Raw genomic sequence first — 27,948 nt, 5'->3', positions numbered from 1 at the left:
ATGCCACAGAAGGAGTGGCAGGGGAGATGTTGGGAACACACGAGTTGTTGGCTGTTAGTTACATGTAAGACTATTGATTAGTCTTGGAAATCGTCCTGAAAACCACAGCTAATTAAAGAAAAGCCTTCAAGGGTGCCCCCAGTATTTCTGTCCTGGTGTCAGGGCTCGCCTGCAGCTCCCCTGTGCTCGTGCCAGTTTTCTGTCTGCCTTTGGTGACATGGGGTTGGTGCAATGATGAACTGAAGCCTTTTAAATGCCCCTTCATTAGAAATGCTTCTGACGAGCCAGTGGATAAATGCTGCAGATGCTGCTTGTCCAAGCACTGCTCAGCTGCTGTGACACTTTATGCAAATCATCGTTGGAGTTAATTTGGGCAGGGGAATAAAATTCCCCAAGGAGAAACAGAGCATATTTAGTGCTGGTGGGAGACTTGGAGACATCCATCAGCATGGCAGCTCTTCAAGGGGAGAGGAGAACATCCCTGTGCCTTGAAGGCATCAGTGAAGCACATGGTTTGCTCAAATTCATGGGTCCCTGCAGCGTTTGGGGATGGAGGGGTGCTCCCCAAAGTTTAGGAGCCCTACCTTAAAGGGGGCATTGTCTGGGTGTGCATTTGTGTGTTTGTCCAGGGTCCCTCTCCACTAGCATGAGGATGACAGGGAATATGAGGGGTGGTGCAGATAGTGCCCACCCTCCTTGGCTCTGCTGTTTGTTTTTGTACATTTTTATCAGCCCTGGGAAACACTCAATTTGCTCGTTCTCATGTTGAGGAATTAGAGATGCTCCTGCAGAGTGCCACTGTCTTTCCTTTTACATTTAACACCCTCAGCTGGTTAGCACTTTCATTCTGTAGCTCAGAATGATGTTTTTTGTGCTTTTTAAGAAGTAAAACACTATTTTTCCCCCTGTCCCTAGAGCATGATGCTGTTTTAATATGTGTTCCCCACTTGGACTGAGCCAGCACAGGTGGTTTGGGCTCTGCCATTGAGCCCAAGGCAGGAGGGTCCCACAGCTGATTTGCCAGCTCTTTTGGTGTTTGTGGAGATTTAGGGTGAGGAAGAAGTTGGTCTTTTGCTACTAGAGCTCCCTGTTTTGAGTGGATCCCCTCTGGGCTCATGCTGGAGACGCTGGATGTGTGTTATTCCCCCCGAGCATCGGGCATCGGGCAGGGGAGAGATGCACAACCCTGGGACACCCCTGCCCGCCCTGCAGCAGGCAGGGACAGCCTCTGCCACCCCCTCCTGTGCCCTGTGAGGGTGTGCCAGCTGGGGGTACCCGGCAGCAGGCAGAGGAGCCAGCCCAGGCTGAGACACCGGGGTCAGCAGGTCCCGCTGCCACGGCACAGCTGAGGCAGCCCTGACCTAAATCTGAGCTCGGCTCGTCTGTGGGGCAGGGGAGAAACTGCTGCTGGGATGAAAGCCTCATTCAGAGGATGGGAAAGGGAGGATTATGGTTTGCCATCTGCCTCGGTTTTCAGTAATGTAAATAATAATAAAAAAGGTAATGATCCACAAGTCCCGTAATGGAGATATTTTGCTGCGTCACGGGCGAAGCAGATTTTTCTCCTGAGTCACTGCCAAGCGGGGCAGAAGGGAACTTTAAGGCTGCAGGGCACCCAGGAGAGGCCCCTTTCCATGTCCCCTTCCTACCTGCATCCAGTGGCTCTTCCCAGCACCCACGGGTGCTGCTGGTTTGCAAACACAAACACATTGACCACAGCAGAGCCACTCCTTCCACAAGCACCTGTGGGACCCTCCTGCCTTGGGCTCAATGGCAGAGCATGGCCCAAACCACCTGTGCTGGCTCAGCCCAGGTCTGTATCAACGAAATTTAACAAAGAGAAATTTGTTTGGTTTAGGACAGAGGCTGAGAGAGAATCTGTGGACATCCAGATCGCAAGTAAAGTCCTCTGTTTATTTATTTTATTTCTGGAAGAGCCTCTTCAAATTATCTCTGGGGAGTGATCTTCAATACCAGTTTAAAAAGGAAAATAGGGAACAGAAAAATGACCCCCTGAGTGCGTGATATGGCCACTTTTAATTCCACATACAGCTTGTACTTTCCTCTTACTTGAGAAGGGCACAGTTTGGGAAAACCTCAGTTTTAGTAATAGATTGCTTGTGAGTCAGAGCTGGAAGGTGGTTATTGGTCTGTTTGAGTGTAAGCTGCTTAACCATTCACATGCTGTGTGTGTAAATATAAATATTCTCAGGAAGCCAGGGCTGACATTCGTCCTGATTTTTCTTTTGTGTGTATTTTTTGTCCTTTTTGAAAGCATCCAGCAATACTGGACACAGAACGATATAGAATGAGGTTAGAAATAAGCCCACTGCAGAGGGAGAAAAGTAGAAGTGTGCTTTCTTTACAGAGAAAAATATACAGAGATTTATCCTGATTTCCACCTTGTTCTAGTCAACATTTGTGTATTCACCTTTGATTTAAAAAAAAAATAAAAAATCACTGTTTCTGTTTTCAGCTGAAGTCCTTTCATAGGATTTTCTTAACCTGTGTGGAAGAACCTGTGTCATGACATACCACGTCCTCACCTCTCTTACTGAGTTCCCAGTGGTGAGGTGGTTGCTCCTATTTCATTGCCAGTATTTTTGCTGCTGTGCCCTCCCTCTATCTGCAGTTTGTTGGAAGGATGCCCCTGGAAAAATGCCCTTGACCCAGGAGCAATGAAAACTTCCCGCGGTCAGCTGTGAGTGTTGGCATTCCTGAAATAACTCAGGGGATTAAAACCCAGCAATAATAAAGATGGATTTGCTGATGTCCAGCTCGCCATGAAGACTTGCAACAGCCAAACGAAGCTGAAATTGCTAGTTTTTAATATTTTTTACGTAATGGAAGATCATACAATTTTCTTAATGTAATGAAAATGATGCTCTGTCCATGGAGTTGTAACTCCTTGCCTGCAGACCTGCATCCCCCCTTGCTCAGATGGAGCACATTGCCCAGAGCTTGCTGGGCGTGCCTTTGGCCAGCACGGAGAGCTTTGAAACAGTAAAACAAGACCTGCCTCTTCTAATTTAATGTTGGTTTTAATCTGCATCCTCAGCGGCAGCCTGCTAAAATCTAAATCAAATCAGGAGGTGGGGATTGAATTTATTAAGCTCCTGCTTAAGCTGTGTGGAATAATGCAAGAGGCAGTGAGAGCACTGAATGACTTTAGTTTTATTGGGGATATGGTTAAAAAAAATCACAAAGTAAACCAGATTTTAAAAAAAAATATTTTTTTAAGAGGCCGAGCATGCAGAGCTATTTCTAGTGAATTTTAGCATTTTGTTTAAAGACATCCTGGAGGACTGAAGGAATCTTTTTCTTAAAAAACAAATTTAAAAAAGAGAAAATGTATGGAAAGCCTGGAGTGCCTGGAGGTTGAGTGGCTTGCCCGGGGTTCTGTCTCCTGAGCCCAAAGTCGAGTTAATCCTTCATTCCCTCCAGTGCTTTGAGATGGGCCCCTGTGCCCTCTCCCTTAGAACAAGCTCCTCCAGCAGATCAAGAGGCTGTTAAAGCTCTCAGGAAGCCCGGACAAGGCTTGTGGAGTGGTAAAATGATGCTGGAAATGTGATTATTGGAAGCAGCAGCTCGCAGGGATGCTCTCCCCACCCCCCTGCCCTGGTTTTGGTGACACTGTGACTCTCACCCCAGTGGGTTGGTTTGTCAGAAGGAGGGGCTGTGAGGCAGTGTTGGGGAGCAGGTTGCAGAGGTCAGAGGCAGGGAATGTAGGGGAGGTGAGGGTGGTCAGCCCAGCCTGACCCCACCGAGGGCTGCCAAGCCTCCCCAGGTTCTAACTAAAGCTGGCTTTGTGAAGATGTACCCGTGACAAAGTGCTTGTGGTTGATAAACCACATATCTGGGATTTATGGCTGCAAGGGAGGGCTGCGATGGGGGTTTGTGTACCAGCCTGCCCTGCTGGGAGGGCAGCAGGGAGGGGAGGACGGTGGAGGAGCACATCAGGATGAGTGGTGCTCCCCTCTCTGGATGTGTGCGTGTGCACGCACCAGAGGACAGCATTAGCGATGCCCGGGGAGCTGCATTCACAGCAGCCTGTGCTGACAGCCCCTGGCTCTGCAGCAGGGTGGGCAGCACTCGATGGGGGGTGTCCCTGACCACATCTGGGATCTGCCAGCCGGGGTTGTCCCCGGGGCTCCTGGAGCCTTGCAAATACATCTGTACTGCATGGTGCATTCTGTCCTGCACGGTGCATTCTGTCCTGCATGGTGCATTCTGTCCTGCATGGTGCATTTTGTCCTGCATGGTGTGTTCTGTCCTGCTTGGTGCATTCTGTCCTGCATGGCACATTTTGTCCTGTGGTGTGTTCTGTCCTGCATGGTACATTTTGTCCTGCTTGGTGCATTTTGTCCTGCATGGTATGTTCTGTCCTGCATGGTGCATTTTGACCTGCATTGTGTGCTCTGTCCTGGCTTGGTGCATTCTGTCCTGCTTGGTGCATTCTGTCCTGTGGTGTGTTCTGTCCCACATGGTCCTTGCACGCGGGTGTGTGTGCACAAAGCCTGGGAAAATCGGATGATGATGACGATGATGATGATGATGATGATGATGATTGTTATCATTATTACTCTGTAGTGCTGTGGTCAGGGTGGCTGGCGAGGTGTGCAGGCAGTGGGTGCTGAGAGCTGTCACCCTCCTGTGATGATGATTGTTATCATTATTACTCTGTAGTGCTGTGGTCAGGGTGGCTGGCGGGGTGTGCAGCCTCCCACCACCCGGCTGTGGGCGGTGGGTGCTGAGAGCTGTCACCCTCCTTTCACACCGGGGTGGCTCCTGGCCGTGGCTGGTGACAAATTGCTGAGGGTGGTGGCCCCTGGGACCTCCTGCTGCTGCTGGAGCTGTACCCAGGTGTCACCCTCAAACTGTTCACAGCCACCCCATTTCAGGCTGCTCTGGGGTCAGAGTGTCCTGTCTGCAGCCACCAGGCCAGGCAGCTCTGGGGCTCAGCCCAGCCCCTTGTACAGGTGGAACATTTGCAGGGTTGCCAAGACCAGCAACACCCTGTGTTTGAAGCTGCCCTCAGCTGGGTACATCCTGATCCTTGGCTATTTTGGGCACATCTGGAGCATCTCTGAATCTCACTTTTTGCCAGCAGAGAGCTGGCACTGGATGAATCCCCAGTGGTGGGGCTGGTAGGGGTCCCAACCAGCCCCTTCCCCACTGCAGCCTCCCTTCTTCGTGGCAGGGAGAGCACTGAAGGCTCATGAGGTGCTAGAGCTGGTGTGCTGAGAAAATTCCAGTTTTCACATCTTTTCCCCCACTCCCTGCTAAAACTGTTGTTCTGGGAATACGATTGTGTGGCTCCATTAACATCTAAAGGTTCCTGCTGCTGTAGCTATTGAGCAGCTCTAAAAATAATTATGTGTGATAACATATAAAAATCTATTGCTTTTCAGCTGCAAAATGGCCTGTCAGGTGCTGGCTGCTGCTGTGTTAACTCGTTGGCTGCCACAAAGTGTTACTTGGACATTGTGTGCTGGGGTTTGGTTTCAAATGAAGGCCAAAACCACTTTTGGGGCTCTGGTGCTGCTGTCACTTGGGCTGGCTGGGATTTCCTGGTGCTTTGAGTGGGAGTAAATTTCTGTAGCTCTCATTTCATCCAGCAGGAGGAAGAGGGGAGAGCAGCCCCAAAGGGCCAGAAAATCCCTGGGTTTTGGAGGGTTCCTGTGGGCTCTGTGGGCTGGAGGAATCCAGCACCAGCCTGGAGTCCAACAGCCAAAACCCTCATGGGCACCTGGGCTGGGCTGCACAGGTCTGCCCTGGGCCTTCCCCCTTGGTGGCCCCAGATTTGTAGGTGCAAACAAAAAAAAGGTTAAATTTAACCAAATTAATTTAAATCCAAGCGTCCAAGCCTGTTCCTGGAGTGTGTTCAGTGTTCACCTCCAGCTGAAGGAGCTGGCTTTGGTGTCCTCATTTGCCTGCCTCTGCCTGTGGCTGTGGGTCAGGACTTGCTCTGTGGGGACCAAACTACCTTGTTTTGAGCAAAATAAACACACTTCGGTGTAGGGACTGCAGGGGATGAATTGTGTTATTTCGTAAAAGCCTTCTGGAAGGCTTTTTTTTTTTTTCCCAGGGAAATTAAATTCCACATTTACCTTGAGATTTTACCCTGCTTTGTTAGATTGGTAACAAGCCAGTGTACACTTTGTCCAGGAGAAAATTAGACTGAAAAGTTAGACTTCTGGTCTGTAATTTACTCCAAGAACTAAAACTGGATCTATTTTTTCTTTTACTCAAATAAATGGTTTAGCTGCATTGACTTTACAATGAGTGTGAGACTGTACTAACGGAGAATTAATTTATTTCTCATTTAATTTCCTGAGGTTTTATCATGTTTAAACTTTTTTCTTTCTTTTCTTTTTCACCTCTCCAGTACACTAGGGTTTGGATTCCTGACCCTGATGAAGTTTGGAGATCAGCAGAAATTATCAAGGATTACAAAGAGGGAGATAAAAGCCTCCAGCTGAAACTTGAAGATGAAACTGTAAGCTTTTGAATGTCATTATTCTTTTTAGCAATTTAAAGCTTCGAATTAATGTGTGAAGAAGGATGATCCATTTCATAGTTTCTGTGAAGTGGTTTAAAATGTGTTTTATTGCCTCAACACTTCCAGCTTTTCCCTGCCTGCTCCCTCCCTAGACACTTGTGTTACAGTAGGTTGTGAGAAAAGCCCTTGACCTCCATCATCTCTTTTCATCTCCTGGCAAACTGGTAATAGCCTGTGATACCAGGATGTATTTTTTTTTAATAGCAGCAGTGTGTCAGAAATGCCAGTTTGTGCTTTTTGCTGCCGAACAAATTGTGGAGAGCACGGCTGGTGGCATCCACTCAGCCTCGGGTGCTGGTGGAAAACCCACACACGGCTCGGAGGTGACTGCTGTGCAACAGCTTTCTCCACGCCTTAGCTTTTCTCTCTGAGCACACCCTTACGTAAACCCCTTTTTTCTCTGCTCCGTTTTTAAATAAGAGAAGCTTTTAAAAGGGAAAAACACAAAACTCATTTAGATGTAGATGTTTTCTAGCCGGCGCTGGTTCCAAATGCGCAAAGAGCCCGGGCTGCAGCGTGTGAGCAGCCAGCAATTAATCACCCCCAGAGCAGGACACAGGCTGGGGAGGAGCAGCTGCTCTCCGTTCCACACAAAACCTCGTGGGGTGGGACGTTGGGTGACAGCAGGGAATTGCAGATGAAGTTAACCACGGCATTTGCATCAGCTGCAAATTCACTTTATGGACTGGAGCAGTGGTGCTGCGTGCCCACCACGAGCTGCCTGCTGTAGCAGGAAGAATAAATACACTTTTCATGAAGAATTGCACCTAAACCATCTTTCTTCATTGAGCAGGTGGGGTTTCCTGAGCTGTCTAGAGTGTGATCTGCTCTGCTGCCTGTAAGAGTTAGCAGAGACCACCCAGTACAGATTCCCACGTGCCCAGCAGGGTGGGTAATTCCCATCCCCTCCAAGCCAGACCTTTCCCACTGTGGGGAGCATTTTCACCATATTGCCTTATGGAAGACGGAGAACAGGAATGAGCTGTGGTTGATCAGGGAGTTTGTCAAAGCAGTTTTTCTTTCAGAGCAGCTCAGGCTCAGGCTGTTGGCAGTGTGAGTGTGCCAGGTTTGCAGAGAACGTTGTTGATGTTGGGGTCTGCACCCAGTGCTTGGTGCTGCTGCTTCTTCTTGGCTTGTCCTCAGCTGCTTTTGTTGTCCTGCTCTTCCAGCACAGGGCAGCTTTCTGGGGAGGATAAAGGATGGAGGATGCTTGATGCCTTTTTACCTTCCACAGTGATAAATCTGGCTGAGGAGATGCACAGATGCCAGCTTGCAGTCCCCTGGAAGCACCAGGCACAGAATCATCATTTTATTGTGGAATGGTTTGGGTTGGAAGAACCTTAAAGTTCATCCCATTCCACCCCTTGCCATGGGCAGGGACACCTCCCACTGTCCCAGGCTGCTCCAAGCCCCATCCAGCCTGGCCTTGGGCACTGCCAGGGATCCAGGGGCAGCCACAGCTGCTCTGGGCACCCTGGGCCAGGGCATCACTACCATTACAGCAAAGAATTTACTCCTTATATCTTAACTAAGCCTACTGTCCTTCAGCTTAAGATAATTCCCCATTGTCCTGTCCCTGCAGGCCTTGTCCCCAGTGCCTGGGCAGCTCTCCTGGAGCCCCTGCAGGCCCTGGCAGGGGCTCTCAGGTGTCCCTGCAGCCTTCTCTTGTGCAGGGGAGCAGCCCCAGCTGTGCCAGGCTGGCTCCAGAGCAGAGGGGCTCCAGCCCTGGCAGCATCTCCGTGCCTGCTCTGCACTGGCTGCAGCAGCTCCACGTCCTTGTGCTGCTGGAGCCAGGGCTGGGGCAGATGGGTGCCTGGGTGCCCATCTCACCCACAGGAGCTCCTTTCTTCCCCTTGTGCTCAGGCTGCCAAAGTACATCTGTTTCTGTTGCTGTGATGCCCCCAAAGTTTTAGAAAGTATTTTTTTTCCAGTGCCATAACTGAAGAAGTTGAGATTTGTTGGTTCTGCTTTTCAAGGTTGTTTATTTTTCCTTATCTCTTTCACTCTTTTTCTGACCTGCTGAGGTCTGTCCAGCAGGTTGTGTTGTGGCACAGCGCCTGCCCTTGGAGTGGTGTTAATTTTTATACTAAGAACTACGTGTACTTTATTTACAACAATTTTCCACTAGCTGTCACCTATGTTAGACAGTCTGTCTCTACTCTAAACCAATCCAAAAGTGCCACCATCCCAGCAGAAGATGGAGGACAAGCAGAAGGAGAAGAAGGACAGGGCACACCCAGATTCCTCCACCTTGCCTCTTGAACTCCCATTCTAAAACCCCAAAATTCTACTTTTTCAGCCTGTGACAAATTGACTATCATTCTCCTCAATCTCTTGTGGTTTCTAAATCCTCACACAAAGTTAGTAATTTTTTCCATGGACTAAAATCAAAGGCACAGGTGTTTTTTACTTCATGCCAAGGTTTCTGAGCTCCTTGCCAGGTCCTGAATCACCCAGGGCAGACAGAGGAATGTCCTGGGTCCTGTAGCTGAGTGCTACAACCCCCATCCTCCCTTCCTGGCTGAGATCTCCTGCAGTTTTAGTACTTGGGCAGGAATTATTTTTTTCCTCTTTAATCTGGATATTTCCCTGGAAACTAAAGGCACTGAGGAGCCCTGCAAGGTCAAATGGTTTAGTGCATCTGAGTTCAGGATCAGCAACATTAAAGTACAAGGTGATGAAAGCATTTCCAGGTGTTGTAGGTAGTAGCTTAATAAGCATTTCACAGTCATGGTGAAACATGGAACGTCTCATTTTGGGGTTGTGCAAGAGACCCGAGGTCTCTGGGAGTGCCCTGCTTGATGCTTTGCTGTATGAAGTCCTGCCTGGATCTGTGTCATGTAGGTCTGAAATGCCCTAGCAAAAGGGAGCAGCACTTGTGTGCATCAGTTTGGAGACACCCAGCACACATACCTTCAGGGCATTCAAAGCTGCAGAAAGCCTTTTGCTCCTGACAGCCAACATGCATTACCCAGCTGCTCAGTGCTTCCTTTTGTCCTTGTGCTTTAAGTGGGTCTTCACGGGTTTTGTGCTTTCTGGCCCTGCTCTGTATGCAGGAGTGCTCCCTCACAATGAAGAGCTGACTGTTAAATATCACAGGGCATCCCTGGTGTGTTTGCCATCAAGATGTGAGACCGAGTGCAAACTCTTGAAAATTGGCATTGACAACGTGGAGCTGGAGGATCAAACCAGCCCGAGGTTGTCAGACATGCTGAGGGAGCCTGTGCACTTGGGTCAGCCCTCCTTGTGTTGTTTGCACGGGCAGGGATCCAGTGCAGTGACAGGAGTTTTGCCTGGAAGCTGGGATTCCTCCCTTCTGATGGGAGCTGATCACAAGGCCTCCTTTCTGAGGCAGTATTACTGGCAGTTTTGTTTTCTTTCCTCTGTAAAGAAAAAAAAAAAATGCAGTTTTTCTTTAGTTGATGGCCCTGTTGCTCATTGGGGAACAAGTCAGAAATATCACAAGGCTGCCCATATGCCAACTTCAGCAGTGTAACCTGGCTCCTCAGACACTTCAGCAGCAGAGACTTCTCCCTGTCCTCTCTGCCTCAAGGGGTGCCAGATTTCAGGTATAAAAGTTACCTGAATTAAAAACGAGCTGAGAAATGGCTCTGATGGTAAGAGCATGATCTAGTTTGGAATGAGGCCGCTTTTCCAAGAGCGGGAAGATGCTTAGATCAGGTGAAGCTGTGGGTTTCTGCAGCTGCCTTTCGGAGGTGGCTGAAGGCTGTTTGTCCCAAGGCTGGCCTGAGGATGACTCAGGCATGGCCAGTTTGGTGCTTGTGGACCATCAGTGTCCACCAGGACCATGTGGTGGTCAGCTCAAAGCCGTCACCCGAGGGGTGACCTGGCAACCCTACAGCATTTATCACCAAGAGGCTTTTAATTTGATTTAGAGCGGGGCGTGTAAGCGTTTAACACTAGCAGGAGTTATGCCTGGAAAAGCTACAAACCATTAAAGGGGATGTTGTTTTTTTGTGCTCCTCGTGTGCCTCCTCAGCTCTACGAGTACCCTCTCGACCTGCCAGGGAGCGAGCTGCCCTTCCTACGGAACCCAGACATCCTGGTGGGGCAGAATGACCTGACAGCCCTCAGCTACCTGCACGAGCCCGCCGTCCTGCACAACCTCAAAGTCAGGTTCCTCGAGTCCAACCACATCTACACCTACTGTGGTGAGTGTCCAGAGCACACCTCCAGCTCCTGGGAGGTTGTGGGGCCACAGAGGAGCCCCTTGAGACCATCAACCCGAGGCTGCAGCGTGAGGAAAGCCTGGGGAGGGGGGTTTAGGGTGGGAGGCACGAGTGTGTGTAAAAGAGGTGGGTTTTGAGGGCTGGTGAGCACTGTGGCCTTGCTGAGCTCATGGTACCTCTGCTCTTGGTGGGAACATCTTGTCAGATGAGTTTGAGGCCAGCCTTGCATGTGCTTGGCAGCCCCCATGGGGTGGGGTAGGACTTAAAGTAGGGGTAGGACTCAAGTAGGACTTAAAGTAGGGGTAGGACTTAAAGTAGGGGTAGGACTTCAGTAGTAGGACTAAAAAAAACAGTGAACAGCAGCATGCCAGACAGAGAGAGGAATGTCCATTGCACATTTTCCTCCAGAAAAAATGCAAAAATCCTTCCATCTCTGCCATTTCCTTCCTTTTCTTCATGGCTTTGGGAATTGTCTAACTCCCAAATTCAGAGCAGGAGAAGGGCAGATGTGAACTTGGGTTTGTGATTTTTGGGGAGGGTGCCTTGCCAAAGCTATTCAGGACAGCAGTTACCTGTGGATGGACACCAACAAGTTGCAGCTTGAAAAGTTAAGAAGAAAGTAAAGAAGGCAATTCATAGAATCCCAGACTTGTTTGGGTTGGCAGGGGTTTTAAGAATCATCTTTTTCCAAGCCCCTGCCATGGGCAGGGACACCTTCCACTATCCCAGGCTGCTCCAAGCCCTCTCCAACCTGGTCTTGGACACTCCCAGGGATCCAGGGACAGCCACAGCTGCACTGGACAATGTGTGCCATGGCCTCACCACCCTCACAGCCAGGAATTCCTGCCCAACATCCCATTTAGCCCTGCCCTCTGTCAATGGGAAGCCATTCCCTGTGTCCTTTTAAAGCTGGTGTGTACAGCTGTGACTGTGTTGCAGTTTGGTTTCTGCAGATAACTGGCAGAAGGAGATGGCTTTTTAAAACAGTGGCCTATAAGTATCTAGCTACTGTGGCTCTTAGTAATGTTAACTTTCAGCATTTAATGCTGTGTAGTGTTGGATTACTGGCATAACTTGCAGCCTTTTGCAGCTGCACATGTGCCTTCAGTCACCCACAGGCCTGCTGTCACCCAAAATCAGTGAGGTTTTGTGAGGGCAGCTTCTCATGAAGGCTCATGATGGTCTGGAGTGCAGCATTAATGGAGATGCGGGCGTCTGGGCTGTGTAGGTCTAGTTGCAAAGCTCTGCCTGGCTGCAGCATGCCTCGTGCTTTGGTTATAAAGCGCTGAGAGGGGCAGGAAGGTGCTTGTCTGAAGTGAGCACAGCCCTTCAGCTTGGTTTGCTTCGCGGTTTTGGTGAGTCAGGGAAAATTGGCGTGTGACCTGAGCAGAACCGGGAAGCAAGCAGGCAGGAGCGGGGCTCGGGGAGGTGAAGCAGCTGGGCCAGTGTCCTGCAGGGGCAGGAGCTGGGACAGCCACTGACCTTTGCCTTTCCTGGTGTTTGCTGCAAGCTGAGAGTTCCTGCGCTCCTGTAGCGGGAGCGTGCCCGAGTCCTGGGGTGGGAGCACAGGACTGGCCCCAGAGCCAGGAGTGTGACACTGCCCCAGAGCCAGGAGTGTGACACTGCCCCACAGCCAGGAGTGTGACACTGCCCCACAGCCAGGAGTGTGACACTGCCCCACAGCCAGGAGTGTGACACTGGCCCACAGCCAGGAGTGTGACACTGCCCCAGAGCCAGGAGTGTGGCACTGGCCCACAGCCAGGTGTACACCAATGGCCCCACAGCCAGGTGTACAATGCTGATTCCCCAGCCAGGTGCTCCTGGATCTCCTTGCAGGGACAGCTGAGGCCTGCCCAACCCAAAACTCCTCCGAGGTGGATCTTGGGCACAGAGCAGCTCTCTGGAGCCCTCGGGGAGCTCCACGTGTGGCAGGGCCTCTCATTAGCTCCCAGCTCCGTGCCCAGAGCAGGAGAGGAGGCAGACATGAAAGCCTCAGAGCAGGCTCTGGCATTCCTTCCCTGTGATTTATGTACTTCAGTTTGATTTGGGCACAGTCTTTGTTTGGAGTTTTTACTCACAGCCCAGGCCAGGGGAAAACCCGGCGTGTTTGTTTGGGCCTAGCAGAGCTTTGGTTGCACGGGAATTGCTTTTCTGTAGTGCTGGCTCAGGCTGTGTTGATCTCTCCTCACCCCTCCTGCAAAGCCTGTCTTCACACAATGGAGATTATTGCATATTTTTGCTCTTCTCACCAGCTTTGTGCATCTCCTTTGTAACTGTACAGGGGCTTACTGCATTGCTGTTGAAGGGGATGCTGAGATAAGAATTATGAGCCCTTCCCTATTCACTCCCTTTGTTAACTCTCAATCACTGCATTTTAAAAACCTTACTGAAGGAACTAAGACGAGCCCTGAAAACCCTGAAATACCGTGGTGTGTGACTTCCCTGCTGTCTGTCTGCCCTCAGGTATCGTGCTGGTGGCCATCAACCCCTACGAGCAGCTGCCAATCTACGAGCAGGATGTCATCTACGCCTACAGCGGCCAGAACATGGGGGACATGGACCCCCACATCTTCGCCGTGGCCGAGGAAGCCTACAAGCAGATGGCCAGGTCAGGGGGGGCCCGACACAGGTGGTTGGGTCAGAAGTGAGCAAAGGTGCCATTAAATGCTCCAGATGCTCAGTGAAAGCAAAGTGGTGAAAGAGAGCGTGCTGGAGGTCAGGTATTTTAATTAATTCTGCCTAATGACTTGATCCCATGCACCCGGGCTGCTGGGCTGATGGGGATCCCTGCTTGGAACTCAGGGGGATCTCTCACTTGTTGCCTCTTGGACGAGTTTCCTGGAAGAAATTCAAACCGCTCTGCAAATGTCATGTTTAATAGCTTAGAGGAAACCACATTTCAGATAATTCGGTGAGATAATCAAACTAAATCCAGAAGCTAATGTTAGTTGTTGCTTTATGGAGATATTGTGATTATGAGTTAGGTGGTAACTGGCAGATACTTGGAGATATTTATGGGTCCCTCAAATCCCTCCCTTCACCAGATGGATATGGTGAGAGTTTTACTTTATTTATTTCTTGCTTCTTGTGTTGCTGAGGACAAATGTAGCATTTTGTTCCTAAGAAATAAGTCATAATCCAAAAGAGAATTGGGGAGGAAACTAAAAATTGTTGTACCAGGGATCATTTTATTATAGCTGTCAGGACTCACACAGTGTGTTTTTGTTTGCTTGTGAATTAGCTGAGATTTTTGTACAGCCTTGGCTTTTAATAGCAAGAGTAAGCACTGAACCATTTTCCAAGGTTCTTTCTTTCTGCTGTGTCTGAGTTTTAGTGGTGAGTTAGGATGCATTTCTAATAAAAATGAGCTGGATTTCAATGCAGAAATGCATCTGGAGGAGCACTGCCACTGCCAGAGATCGAATGGACTGCACCCAAGCTGAACCCAGCCTGCAGTTCACTCCTGCAAGTGCTGTGCTCTGGGCAAAGCCGCTTTGAGAAGAGTTCAGGGATTTGGGGAGCTGCCTGCAGAAAGAGGAAGGCTTAGGATTTTGTCCTTGTGTGATTCCAGACTGAGCAGCAAGCTGCAGGGCTCTTTTTAGAAGATACCAGGGTTTTGCTGACCCATGTGGACAGGACCTGTGGGTTTTCCAGGGCAAGTGTCTAAAACACAAAGCAGCAACTCGCTTTTCTGCTGAAGTTTTTTTAGGGACAAACTTCAGGTGATGAAGTTTGCTAGGTGCTGTTCTCCTACATCGAATCTTGCAGGCAGTGGGCTAACAGATCTAGCCAGCAATGCTTGTCTCTGCTTCCCTCCTTATCAGAATAAAGCTGCTTTTGACAGCAACTTATAAAGGATAACTGCTGTCTCTGGGTGGTTCAGACTGCTCTGTTTTCAAGGGGACAGGAAAATAACCACCTTCAGAGCTCTCAGGCAAGGTGCTCACTGCTCAGTGCTCCCCTAGTGCCTTCTGTTTTGGGCTGTTATTATGGTAATTGCAGGCTTGGGTACAAAAGAGGGTTTCAGACAGGGCTGAGAGGAGATTGGGACACGGATTATAGGAATTTACCTGGTTATTTGAAATGTGCCTGAAAATGTGGCACACTGAGTTTTTAGTCTGAGTGCTCCTGGGTGGGTGTTGTGCTCTCTGCAGCTTGATCCTCCATGGTGCTCCAAGGAGAGTGGAGGAGCTGCTGGGGCAAGGGGTGTGGATGGCATAGCTCCTGGGTGATGGATAAAGGGCATTGAAAAGGACTCCTTTTTGCCCTTTTTCAGCTGAAATGCTGACTCTGTGGGATGCCTCGTGTCTTCAGTCAGCTTTACTGCTTTGGGGTGAGGTGGGATGTAGCTTGTTAAACCTAAACTGGTGCAAAGATATCACTTGTTTTGCAGTTCAGCTTTTAAACAATTGGATTATGTCTGGTGCATCCTTATAGATCAGGAATAAAGCTCAAGGCTGCCGCCTCAGAAGGTCAAACTTGCAGGAAAACAGTCTGGCCAGTCCTGGAGGTTTTTGAATATTTTATGACCATTAGTGGCCCAGTGTGCACAAGGAAAGCACAGTGAAAGTGATTGAATGGGATTGAGTGGATGGCAGGGGAAAAGGGCACAAAACTTAAGACTCTGTGTTAAATGAGAAAAATTGGAGGTAATTAGATTTTATTTCTGAGCTTTCCATGCAGAGACAAGGTGCCAGGGCAGAGTGTAAGGCAGTCAGTGGGTACTAGTGTTAGTGACTTGTTCCTGTGCTTTCCCACTGCCTCATCCTCAGCGCCCAAGAGATGGGACAGGAAGCACCCTCACAGGTGACTGTGTGGCATTCTGTGTTTGCTTTTGTCCTGTCATCAGAAAATACCAATTTAAAAGGAAAAAACGAAAAAAAAAAAAGGAAAAGGAAAAAAAAGGGAAAAAAAAGAAAAAAAAAAAGCCATTGGTGGGCTGTACAATGGGGCTGCAGAGGTTGTGAAAAAACACCTGACCCCTTTTTTGAGTAGAACTTTTCATAAAGGACCTGAACACCTACAGTGTATTCAGTGTGTATTAAAACTCCCCTTTAAGTATGAGCTTTTCTCAAAAACGATGTTTTTGCAGCACTTGCATGTGAAACAACTTAAAAAACCAACAACAACAACAAACAAGGCAAGTGATTAAAATTCATATGTGACATCCTCTAATTTTAACAGTGACCAGCTCTTTAGAAACTCCCCAGATACCCAGTGTGGGACTAAACACACTCAGTTCACTAGAACAGTGCTGTTTTAAACAAAATGAGCAGCATGGAGCCAGTTTGCTCCAAGTGCTGCTGCTGGAGGCAGGAGAATCAAATGTTGGGATGGTGGAAGGAGGGATCAATTAGTTATTGTTAGTGATAGTGATAGTTAGTGGTGTTGGGAGGGTGGAAGGATGGATCATTTAGTGGTTGTTAGTGGTGCTGGTGTTTAGTGGGTTTGGGAAGCTGGAGGGATGGATGATTTAATGATTCTTAGTGGTGGTGATGGTTAGTGGTGTTGGGATGGTGGAGAGATGGATCATTTAATGATTCTTAGTGGTGGTGATGGTTAGTGGTGTTGGTATGGTGGAGAGATGGATGATTTAATGTTTCTTAGTGGTGGTGATGGTTAGTGGTGTTGGGATGGTGGAGAGATGGATCATTTAATGATTCTTAGTGGTGCTGGTGGTTAGTGGGTTTGGGAAGGTGGAGGGATGGATCATTTAGTGATTATTAGTGGTGTTGGTGGTTAGTGGGTTTGGGAAGGTGGAGGGATGGATCATTTAGTGATTCTTAGTGGTGTTGGTGGTTAGTGGGTTTGGGAAGGTGGAGGGATGGATCATTTAGTGATTATTAGTGGTGTTGGTGGTTAGTGGTGTTGGTATGGTGGAGGGATGGATCATTTAATGATTCTTAGTGGTGGTGATGGTTAGTGGGTTTGGGAAGGTGGAGGGATGGATCATTTAATGATTCTTAGTGGTGCTGGTGGTTAGTGGGTTTGGGAAGGTGGAGGGATGGATCATTTAGTGATTCTTAGTGGTGTTGGTGGTTAGTGGGTTTGGGAAGGTGGAGGGATGGATCATTTCGTGGTTGTTAGTTGTGGTGGTGGTTAGTGGTGTTGGTATGGTGGAGGCATGGATCATTTAGTGATCGTTAGTGGCCCTGGGTTGGAAGGAGTGAGCACCTTGGGATGTGGATTGCCTGCAGGGCAGTGCAGGCACCTGCTCTGGTCAGGGTCCTCTCCTGGAGAGGTGCAGTGGGGCTAGGGGGCCACAGAAAGTGTTTTACCTCCTGGGAGCAGCCTGAAAGCTGTGCCATGGTCACACAGAGGGACAGCACAGCCACTGATGGCCTGGCTGATTCTGGCTTTTCTCGCAGAAGAACAAAAGATGCCTTGTGTGTCCACATCCTCGCTCTCATTTCCCTGTGTGTCATCCCTCTGGGCAGGAGCCTGGAGTCTGGCAAAAATTCCCTCTTGAAAATCTGTATTTCTGCTGCAGTCAGCCTGACCTGAGCAGCACATGTTTCACACTGCTCTGTGCCAGCACTGCTGAGGTCAAGCTGGGGACAGCTCTGACCCCTCATGGCAAGAAGGACATGAGGGGCTGGAGCGTGTCCAGGGCAGGGAATGGAGATGGGGAAGGGCTGGAGGCCTAGGAGAGGATGAGGGAGCTGGGAAGGGGCTGAGCCTGGAGCAAAGGAGGCTCAGGGGGGACCTTGTGGCTCTGCACAGCTCCTGCCAGGAGGGGACAGCCGGGGGGTCGGGCTGTGCTCCAGGGAACAGGGACAGGAGGAGAGGGAACGGCCTCAGGCTGGGCCAGGGCAGGCTCAGGTTGGACACCAGCAGGAATTTCCCCATGGAAAGGGTGCTCAGGAATTAGAAGGGGCTGCCCAGGGAGGTGTTGGAATCCTCATCCCTGGAGGTGTCCAAGGAAGGACTGGATGTGGCACGGAGTGCTCTGGACTGGTGACAAGGTGGGGATGGGGCACAGCTGGGACTCCATGGTCTTGGGAGGGCTTTTTGAACTTTAGAGAGTCCACGATTCATGCTCTGACCCTTGAATGTGACCCACTAGTTGTTGCCAGCTTCATGGAGGAAGTTTGGATGGTGACAGTGCAACACCAGCTCGCCCCTCCCAGCCTTTGGGGGCTTTAGTTCTATTTTTAGTTAGATATTCCCTGTTTTGTCTGCAGCTCCATTTTAATTCTTGCCAGCTTTACTTGTCAGTGTGCTCATCATGTTTTCACGTGATGCTGGGCTGAGTCTATTAGGAAAATCACCACAGTGGATATATTTGTGTGACTTCTGTGTCTTTGGCCCTTGTCTCTCCCTTTTGTACCAATTGGGGTTGTTCTGGGCACAAGCTAGGAGTTGCTAGTCCCAGTAAGGTTTCCTAATGCTTTTGGGTTTGGTGAGGTTCTATTTCTTGGTGTTTTTTGTTTTGTGTTGGTTTTGTTGCTGTTGTTTTTTTGGTGTTTTTTTGGGGGGTATTTGTGTATGCCATGGGACAGAGAGAAACATCAAGCGTTTCTCACAGCGGCTTGTGAGAACTTTCAGGGAGTTGTAAGGATGTGATAACTTGTTAGTATAAACAATCTGCAGGTGGTGTTTTTCTGCTTTGTCTTTCTGCTCTTCTCAAGGACGGTGTGTGAGGAAGGTGTTTTTGTTAGCTAGCCAATCAAACAGAATGTATCGTATCACTCTATATAAACCGCGCGGTTCTTTGGAACAAAGTCTTCTTTGCGCTTCCTACAATCCTGCTTCTCGCCCGTTCCTGTGCCATTCTCGGAGCAAGAGTGACAGGTATTCATTTATTTATCTATTTATTTATCTATCTATTTATTTATTTAAATAAACCCCAGGCATTATACTTAACAGCATACAGAATTGAACAGCACTAGGTGAGAGAGGCATGTGCTGTGGGCAGCGGAGCAGAGGAATGGACCCTCCCAAGGCTGCCAAACATGTCTCAAAAGCAGGGAGCAGGCAGCAGGCAGAGGTGATCTTTGCCCAAGTCATAAATCAAATACTGAAGGTATGGTTAGCCCCCTCTGTGTTTTTTCCATGGGGCAGCTCTGGGTCTTGCTGTGGCTGGAACTTTGTCTCCCTTGTGTGGGCCCCTGGATGGTGTGACACGGCAGCAGCCCATGCCAGGTGATGGACACAAAAGGGAGTCCAGTGTCCAGCTCTCACTGTGGCAGAGATCTGGGGTAGTAAATTTTATCTTCTTTTTTTTCTGGGCTTTATTTTCTGGTGCCTCTTCTCTCACTGTGGCAGAGATCTGGGGTAGTAAAGGGCTTGTGAAAGCCTCCTGAGAAGTGCAAGGACTGGGTCAAGTGCCGTGGGCTTTATTTTCTGGTGCCTCTGTCTGGCTGATGCTTTCTCAGGTGCATCCCTGCAAAGCTGTTCCATGAGGCCAGGCAAAAATATCTTGGGTCTGTTTCACATGAAACTGCTAAATCTGAATTGCAGAACAGTGTGATGTTCTGCCAGGAGCACAGAAGGGTTCTGCAGGCCTTACCTGACCCCTGCAATGTCAGTGGGAAGGCAATTGTCCTGCTGACCTGTTGGTTGGACTGGAGTTTCCTGGTTCCCCGCTTGAGGATCTGCTCGCAGTGTTGTCAATAGTCCTTGCAGAAGAAATAAAATAAGAAATGCAGGAGTGATTTGATGGATGAATCCAACTTCTGCATATCTTGTCTGAACTGCAGTGGGTACCAGATAAACCCTGCCTGGTGTCTGCAGCTCCAACCGGGCTCAGCATCTGTTGTATAATTCCTGAATTGTAAATTGTGTGGAAAAAGGGTGTCTCCTCACTTCAGCCCCAAGGCCCACATGCTGCTTCTGTCACCAAGTGCTCAAACACTTGGACTGCAGGCAGGTAACTCTTCGTAGCTGTGGCTTTCCATTTTTATTGGAAGTTAGTGCTCCCAGGCTTTGCACTGCACCGTCAAAATCCCTGCTCCCTGCAGCCACAGGGGAAATGTCTGTGTCCTGCAGAGGGGCAGGTGCCACTGGGGCTGCCTGAGGTGACCACGGCTCTCTTTTCTGCTCTGGAGGGCAAGGCTGGAGCTGGAAAAGAGCAGAAATTGCAGCTACAGCCCTGCACACAGGCAAATAGACTCAGGGAGGGGTATGGGCACGGTGGGGGATGCCCTTTCACAGCACTTCAGATTTCAAGCTTTTAGAGGAGGATTTAAAGCCATACAAAGACAGAGCAGATAGGAGTTAAAAGAGAGATTAACCCCCAACAGAGATGTGAGGGGAATCAGACTGGCACGGTAAATAAGGCTGAATCCTGTGTTATATTAAAGGCAGGGAAGGGTTTTTTTCTCCAAGGGAATGAGGCTGGGTAGGGGCTTGCAGGGAGCTGTGGGGCTGAGCTGTGCTGCACCTCACCAGGGCTGCGCAGCAGGGATCATCCCAAAAATAAAGCTATGGTCTAAAAAGGGGACCCGAAGAAAAATAACTCAAGAGCCTTGAATTTAGGAAGCTGCAAAACTGAGGGGCTTCTCTTCTGCTTAGAGTTAAAAGTGGGATGGGGATGAGGGGAGGAGGTTTTGCAAGAGCTATCCCATGAACATGCTGGTGCTGGTGTAACACCTCAGGGATTGATTTTCTTCTCTTGAGGTGATACGTATTAAAAAAATAAATTGGGAGACACTCCAGAAAATGTTTCCCAAGAACTGGAGGAGAAACCCTCTGGTCTTACTTGCTGTGGGAGAGGACAGAGGTGCTCTGAGAAGCGGCCAACTAATGAACTTTTTTAAAATGTATTTTTTTTCCCTTTTTTGGCAATTTGGAATAAAGACCGTGCTATTTGCTAGCAGATTTAATAATAAATGAAACATTCCTTATAGAAAAAGCATAAATACTCGTAAATGGGACAGAACTGGGAAAGCTTAAGGCAGAGAAAGGCCTGAAAGTAATGAGTGTGTGTGTGTGCGTGTGTGTGAAGTATCACTGACCAGAAAGGAGGGATAATAGCCTACATCAAACATGTAACTACTGCTGTGATGCAGGAAAACTGCTGGAGCTCTGAGGGGAGACAGCTGTAGCACCAAGTATAATTAAACATTCAAAACAGCACTTATGAGCAGCATAATTACATCAGAGCCCAAAAAATTGTGACTGGCCTTGCCCACCTCCCAGTCACTGCTGGCCACCCCACACCCTCAGTGAACTTCTGGAGGTCTTGGGATGGGGAACCCAGAGCGTGGTTTCTGAAAACCCCTTTCTGGGGTTTTAATTGATTAATTAGTCAGATGCTAGTGTGGGAGTTTTCCAAGCAGCAGTTGCTTAGGATGGTGGTCAGTCAGAAGGACCTTCTTTCTGGGACCAGCATGGGGTGGAGGAACAACTGACTTTTCCTTCTGGTATTCCGAAGCTGATCTGCTGGCACAGCATCCCAGGTTCCTTCCTCTGTGGTGCTTTTTGGGAGGATGCAGCCCCAAGCCTCCTGCCTCTGCAGCGCTCCAGCAGCTTGCAGGTGGCCTGGGCTGGAGCCAGGGATGCTCTGTGGTGTGATCCCGGCACAGAATAGAACATCAGGGTGCCAGAGAGCTGGGGAAGCTGGCCGGGTGCGTGTTTTTCTCTCCTTGGGAACGGCACACAAAGGAATTGCTGACCTCGTTTCCGTGAGGCCGCGGAGCTTGTGTTCCTCCCTCATGGGGTGTGCAAGGCATCAGTCCTGTCAGAAGGTCATCCAGACTGGGCACAGCTCAGCATTTCACAGAAATTCAGAGCTGTGAGGGTTTTCTGTGCTGTTGGAGGGGCGTTTCCAGCCGGCTGTGTGAAGTGTTTGGGGCATTAACAGGCCGGGGCCTGTGGGAGTCCCAATTCTCCTCTGGGGAAACTGCCTGGAGTGCTGGAACAATTAATGAAAGCACTCTGACCTCTGCAGAGACGCCGTGGTCTGCTCCGTGGGGTTTGGTCCTGGCGTTGGGAATGTGGGATGGATGGGTGTTAAAGGGAGGAAACAGCCCTGCCCTGCCGAGCTGGCGGAGCACGCCGCGCAGGAGATCAGTGCTGCACCTTGCCTGCTCTCCATGTGCCTGCTCACCCTTGCCCATTCCAGACCAAACTGCTGCTTTTAGGCTTCTTCCCAGCAGCTCAGACATTGGAGGCCACGTTTTCTGTCTGGCTCCTTGCTGAAGCCCAGTGGGGTGTGAGCAGATGGGCTCCAAAGCTGCGCAGGGTGGATCCCAGGGACAGCATCACCCCCAGTGCATCTCAGAATCATAGAACATGCTGAGCTGGAAGGGACCCATCAGGATAATCAAGTTCAAATCAAGTCCACCTCTTTGGAATCCAACTCTTTCTTTTGTATTTTGAATGAATTTTGAATGTATTTTGAAGCTCTGATATGGGTGTAGGTTGTTGGTGAAAACAATGCTATTTTCCCCCATGGGTATGTGCCACTGTATCAAAAGTTATCCCTACAAAAAGAAAATTATCTATGTTAAATACAGTTTTCTGTATATAAAAAAAGGACCAAAAAAACGTTGTGTAGAGTAATCCATGCCATTTATAAGAAATGACCCAAATGAATGTGTAGCTCCTGAAAACCTGTCCTTGTAGTGCTGCTGGCTTCAGCAGCTGCACCATAAAACATGCATTTGCAGCTGATATTTGAAAATGCAAACAGAAGACAAGTCCTTAAGCATTCTTTTTCACCTGGATGAAAAACATCTTGGGTTTCTCTGAGGGAAAAGGGTAACTGCCCCTAAATTGTGGTTTTCTGTTTGCCTTAAGTAAAAATGACAGGGATTCTAAAAACTCAAATTAGACCCAACAAGAAAAAGAATCTGCTGCCGCTCTCAATAGTCATGCTGCTCCAAATTCCAGTTATCCCACAGAAATGGGAACAACTTCTGGCTTCAGAGACCACTTCAGAGAAGGTTTTTCTCTATGTTATGATGCTGGAACACACTGATTTTCACCTCCAGAGTGCAACTTCTGTTTGCTAATTTGAAAGCAGAGTTGTGCTGTCTCAGTTTTGCATCACTGTCATTAGCACTTGAGGGATGCAACCCAGTGGTAGTTAAGTTACTGCATTTTGTATATTTCTAACAACACAGTGCAGTAGCTATGCTCATTCTCAGCCTTGCAGCACTGTCAATGGAGAAATTCATTGGGGCTTTTGTGGGTGTTCTCATTGTGGTCAGGCTCAATTCAAACCACAGTACTTAAAGGATTGTTAATCTTCAGATTGCTTTATGAACTCTAATCCTCCAAGCAACCTGAAAGAAGTAGGTTAAATATGATTTCCATGGTGGAGAGACTTATTGACTCGTTCCACGACGCAGAGAATTAGTGTCAGATCTGGGATTAAAGCTGGAGTGACCCCTGACAATTATTCACAGGGTCTGGCTCTGCCTTAGTTTATTCCAGATCCTTTCCCTCTTGGAAAAACTGTGTTTTTAGTGCATCTGGTTTTGCTCCTGATGCAGAGTCCAGGATAAAGTTGTGCAGTTAAGCTGCTTGTGCCAGTGGTGTTTTTCTGAAGGGATGACTATGAAAACAAATCCTAGATGTTCCAGGTCCCTCCTCATGGGTTTGGATTACTGCTTTAAAGAAAGCTGACTTTGGAAAAATTCTGACTGGTGATATATATGTCTGAAGAACATTTTGGCTATATTTGTCTTCAAATACTGTTTTTAAGCAGTGTTGCTGAAGGCTGAGGGTGTACATATCTGCACTGAGGTGTTCCCTGTCTCCTCTGTCTCTGGCAGAGCAGTGGTGGGAACCATCCCTGGATTCAAATCCTTTTTTATTGCAGTAGCTCGACCATGTCCTTTTCTGGAGTGAGGATTTTCCAGGGATGTTCTGCCCTGGATTAATTAGCTAAAGTGGTGAGGGCTGCACACGGAAGCACTGAGCAGTGCCACACCTCTGACTGCTCTGATGCAGATTGCTCTGTGTCCAGCTGGGCAGCTTGGGGTGTGGATGCTTCTCCACACCTTTCCCAGGCTGTCTGGGGGCTCCTCTCAGGGCAGCAGTGCTCTCTGTGTTGCTGCAGGTGAAGGACTGACTGCTTTGACAGGCAGGGAAATATGTTCCCTGGATGTAAAGGCTGGTAATTAGCAGCCTGTGCTGATCAGCAAAGGCCCTTTCTCTTCACAGCCAACTGACTTTTGTTTGCCTTGGGCAGCACCTTTAGATGTTGCCTTTCAAAAATGGTATCTGTTAGACTTTTAGAGTAGATATAAAGAAGGAATTTCTGCAGGTTGCCCAGAGCAGCTTTGGCTGCCTCATATTTGGAACTGTCCAAGGATAAGCTGGATGGGGTTTGGAGCAGCCTGGGGGAGTGGAAGGTGTCCCCATTCATGGCCTTTACTAGATGGCCTTTAAATGTCCTTCCCAACCCTAGGATTTCTATGATTCCATGCTGTTTTTCATGTGTTGTAAAAGCACCCTCTAAGTTCTGCTGGCTGGAGACATCACCCATCTCTTACTGTGTGTGGTCTTGAGGGGCACTCATCTTAAGCTGGCAAACACCTGCAGAAAGATGTGTAACCCACCTCCAAAGCACCTCTGGAGCTGCTGCTGCCTCTTGCATTGAAGAAAGAATTCTGGATCTTGTTCTGGCTGGACTTCTGCTCCCTTGGAGTTTTGTTTGCCTCTTTGATGGGTGGGAGCTGTAGCCCAGATCGTGGTGTTTGTTTTCCAGCCTGAGCATCATGTGAGCTGTGAGCCATGGGTTGAGGGGCTCTGATGCACTTTGTGGCAGCATAAAAAGTTGTGGTGGCAGCCCTGAGGTGCTCAAGAGCCCACCCAGCCCCAGGAGGAGATGGGGCAGTGCTGCCATGCTGCAACAGAGGCAGTATTCACCCACAGACACTTCATTTTATCCAAGTTCTTTTCAATAATAATTTTCTCCTGCGCTGGCCCTGCCAAAATTGAATGTACTTTAAGCAGCCGTGTTGCACACTGTGCCTGCACGGTGGCCAAACATTTCAGTGTCTTTTATTCCACACTGAACACAAACAACTCCTGCCTGGCTTTAACCATTTCTGCTGCCTGAGCATCCTGTGTGCTGCCGTCTGCTCCGCGGGGTTCATCAATCTTCCCCTGCTGGCACCAGCAGTTGGTTAACTTGTACACTGGAAAGACTCTGCAGCCTTTATTCCTGAAAGCTTTTATTCCTGAAGTTGGAAAATAAATGTCTGAACATGAACTATCCACCAAAAAACCCCAGAGGAGATACATTACTGCAAATGCAGGAGGTTGAGTGGCCTGCTAAGAGCAGCTTTCTTTTCATTTTATGTTATTGATATAATCCATAAGATTTTTGTGCCATGGAGAGCTCACCTGGCCCATTTCATATTGCAGCACATCAGCCATTGGGGCAAACTCTTGGGAAACTCTGCAAAAATGGAACCTGGCTGCAGTAGCAGTAAATTGTGCTGGCCATAGTTTTGTCACTAGGCTCAGTGTCTTTAGGCAAATGTCTGTTTAAAAGGAGGCAAGCCAGAGGGAGGCATGAAGCACTCAGAATGCCACTTAAAGGCATTTTTGTAATGGGATCTGGAGCCCAGGGGAACTGTTGGTCCTTAGCTGGGGTCTCAGGTGGGTGGGTCTCTGCCTTCCCAGCCTGGCCCACCCCAGTAGCTGGTAATAGAGATATAATGAGTCAGGTCAAAATTGGTGACAAGAATTGATAATTGTGAATCTTAAAGAGAAAAAAAATGGGCTACCAAATACTACCTTGCAGCAATGCTGTCTGGATGCCAGGTAATGCATCTTTTGAGATTTTGGCCTCATTTAGCTGAAGATTGGCAGGAAAATGTTATCTGAAATGTGCCACTTGGGCCATGCCTGTCATGCAGAGAAGGGTGGGAAACAATAATTCTGAAGTAATTTTGAGGCAAGTGTACACTAAGCCATGGCAGCTTTGCATTTGCAAAGCTCCTTTTGCAGGGATTTTGGTTGTCACCTCTCCCTGCTGCTTCTCCCTCACCTCTGAGCAAGGACAGTCTGTTCACCCACCCTTGCAGCCCATGCCAAAGCCTCTGTCTGCCCCTTTCTTGGCAGCTGACAGGAATTCTGTCTGTTGGGTCCTGCTGGTGGCCAGTGTGGGATTTCACTGATGGAGATCAGCACAGTCCACGAGTCACAGAAACCATGGATCCACTAAGGCTGGAAAAGGCCTCTGAGATCAGGTCCAGCTGTCAGCCAGCACCACCAGCATGTCCTCAAGTGCCACATCCACACTTGGTTTGAGCACTCCCAGGCAGGGGGACTCCATCACTTCCCAGCAGCCTGTGCTGGGGCTTGGCAGCCCCTTCCATGAAGAGATTCTTCCAGATATCCAGTCTAAGCCTTCCTCTTTTCACTTGTTCCCTGGAAGGAGAGACTGACTTCCCAGCTCCCTGAAGGTGATCAAAGCATCAATCAGAGCTCAGTCAGAGGTAAACCAGGACAGCCACCAGCTGTCCCAGCAGCTGCTGCTGTGGGTTCACCCAGCTCCCTTCTGGGGCTGTGGAGCTGGCAGTGCTTTTCCTCTGCTGGCTGCCCACTCCTGCTGGCAGGTGCTGCCCGGAGAGGCTTGCTGCACACCTGTGGGAGTCCAAAGGTGTGAGAGTGGCACGTTGGCAGCCCCGTGCCTGGATCCTGCCAGCTGGCTGTGGGAGAGCCTCGGGGGCTTTGCCAAGGCCTGCTGAGGTCACCACGCCGTGACTTAGCAAGAGCAGGCTGTCCCCACCCAGGGTGAGTCACCGGGAGCGTGGCTCGTGGATGCTGGCTCCTGGCTCACTGTAATTTCTAATTGCTGAGGGTGTGCCCCACTCACAGCCCGTGTTCCTGCACTGCTGCCTGGCTCCTGGGCTCCTCTTGCCTTCCCATTGGTACCCAGGAAAGCCAGCTGGCTAGGGGATGGATTAAGATGCACTTTGAGAATTGGTGTATGAAAAATTGAGAGAGCTGGGAATTATCTTGTCAGTCTGCTGCTGCTGAAGGCGTCTCAAAGTCATGGCTACACCAAAATGTTACATGTGACTTGGCTGAGGCTTTTTTCTCAAACCAATTACCTTGAGCCTAGAAGGAATTAAGATGTTTGTGCCTGACAGTGGAGGGAAGTAATGGTGTGGTGTGTCTTTGTTGGAAGTACAAAAGTGGGGTAGGGCAATCATTTAGCCTCTGTCCTCAACTGGTATAAACTTGAACTGAGTATCTTAAATTGAAATGTGTTTTGATGGTGTTTCCTGATGTCAAGACAACTGCAAGATATAAATTTATTGTTGTACTTGTGTATGGGATTTTCTGTGCCCGCTTTCAGCTGTGATTCATGGAAGCCAGGGCAGAGTCTGGGAAGCTTAAGTTGATCTTACTTAAAAACACACTCAATTATGTCCTTACAGCTTACCCAAGAGCTCAGGCATTTTGGGAGCTTATAGCAAATCCTGCAGTGAAAACTCTGCCCTTCCCAAAGTCTGCAGCTGAATTGCTGGGTTTGCTGTGTGCTGATGATGCCCTGGGGAGAAAATCCCACTGCAGCAGAGGCGCTTGGCCCTGGAGCCAGAAAACCTTTCCTTGGAAAGATGTGGGTCTGAAAATGAGCTCCTCTCACTGGCTTGGCCCTTTCTTTGCCTTGCAGTTCAAGCATGTTAAACAGATTAATTATTGGGACGTATCTGGTGGGTGCCATGCTGGGAAGGACTGGCTGTTTCATGGTGACTTCTGCAATGGCTTTTGTGTGAATGATTAATTTTGCAAGTGGAAAAGGGCATTTGGAAGAGCCTGTGCTCTGTGCAAGGCTCAAGAGCTGCATGAGATGGTTCACCCCCAGCTTCTCCGTGCAAAGTCTGGGTCCCTGGAGCTATCTGGTAAAGTACCTCTGCACTTCAGCCTCACAGTGTCACAGGATTTAGGGATGAGTCTTTGGTGTGTGTCTGATGCCAGACATGCTTTGTATTGTGGTTGTCAGAGTTTTAACCAGATGCTGGGAGTTGTGTGAAAATACTGATAATCATATAATTGCCCAGGGAATCAGGTGACTTCTTCTATGTCCCAACTTTAGGATGCTTGATTTTACAACTTCAGTGTTTTTAATGCATTTTGAGTCTAGAGGAATCTTTCTGAGTAACTGTGTTTCAAAAGCAATTTTCACGAGTTGGCTGTGTTTTAATGAGCAAAGTCTCAAAAGTGAGTGAAGGAGCTTCTTTGAGTGAAGGAGCTGGGAGGGAAAATTAAAAATACAGTATT

The 27,948-nt window shown here is 48.9% G+C and overlaps 1 protein-coding gene across 3 annotated transcripts in view; it reads left to right on the top strand.

Annotated features, from left to right (window-relative positions):
• Nucleotides 1-27,948, top strand: part of MYO5B (myosin VB) — a 149,159-nt gene that overhangs the window by 20,797 nt on the left and 100,414 nt on the right. For all 3 annotated transcript variants that reach the window (XM_039733359.1, XM_039733357.1, XM_039733358.1), the window contains exons 2-4: nt 6,389-6,499; nt 10,563-10,734; nt 13,216-13,360. In XM_039733359.1, coding sequence (XP_039589293.1) covers nt 6,389-6,499; nt 10,563-10,734; nt 13,216-13,360 — 428 coding nt within the window. The remainder of the gene's footprint in view (nt 1-6,388; nt 6,500-10,562; nt 10,735-13,215; nt 13,361-27,948) is intronic.

This window comes from Passer montanus, unplaced genomic scaffold (assembly GCF_014805655.1).
Source record: "Passer montanus isolate IOZ18808 unplaced genomic scaffold, ASM1480565v1 scaffold86, whole genome shotgun sequence".
Classification (NCBI taxonomy): Eukaryota; Metazoa; Chordata; class Aves; order Passeriformes; family Passeridae; genus Passer; species Passer montanus.
This window is presented reverse-complemented; position numbering and strand designations above follow the sequence as displayed.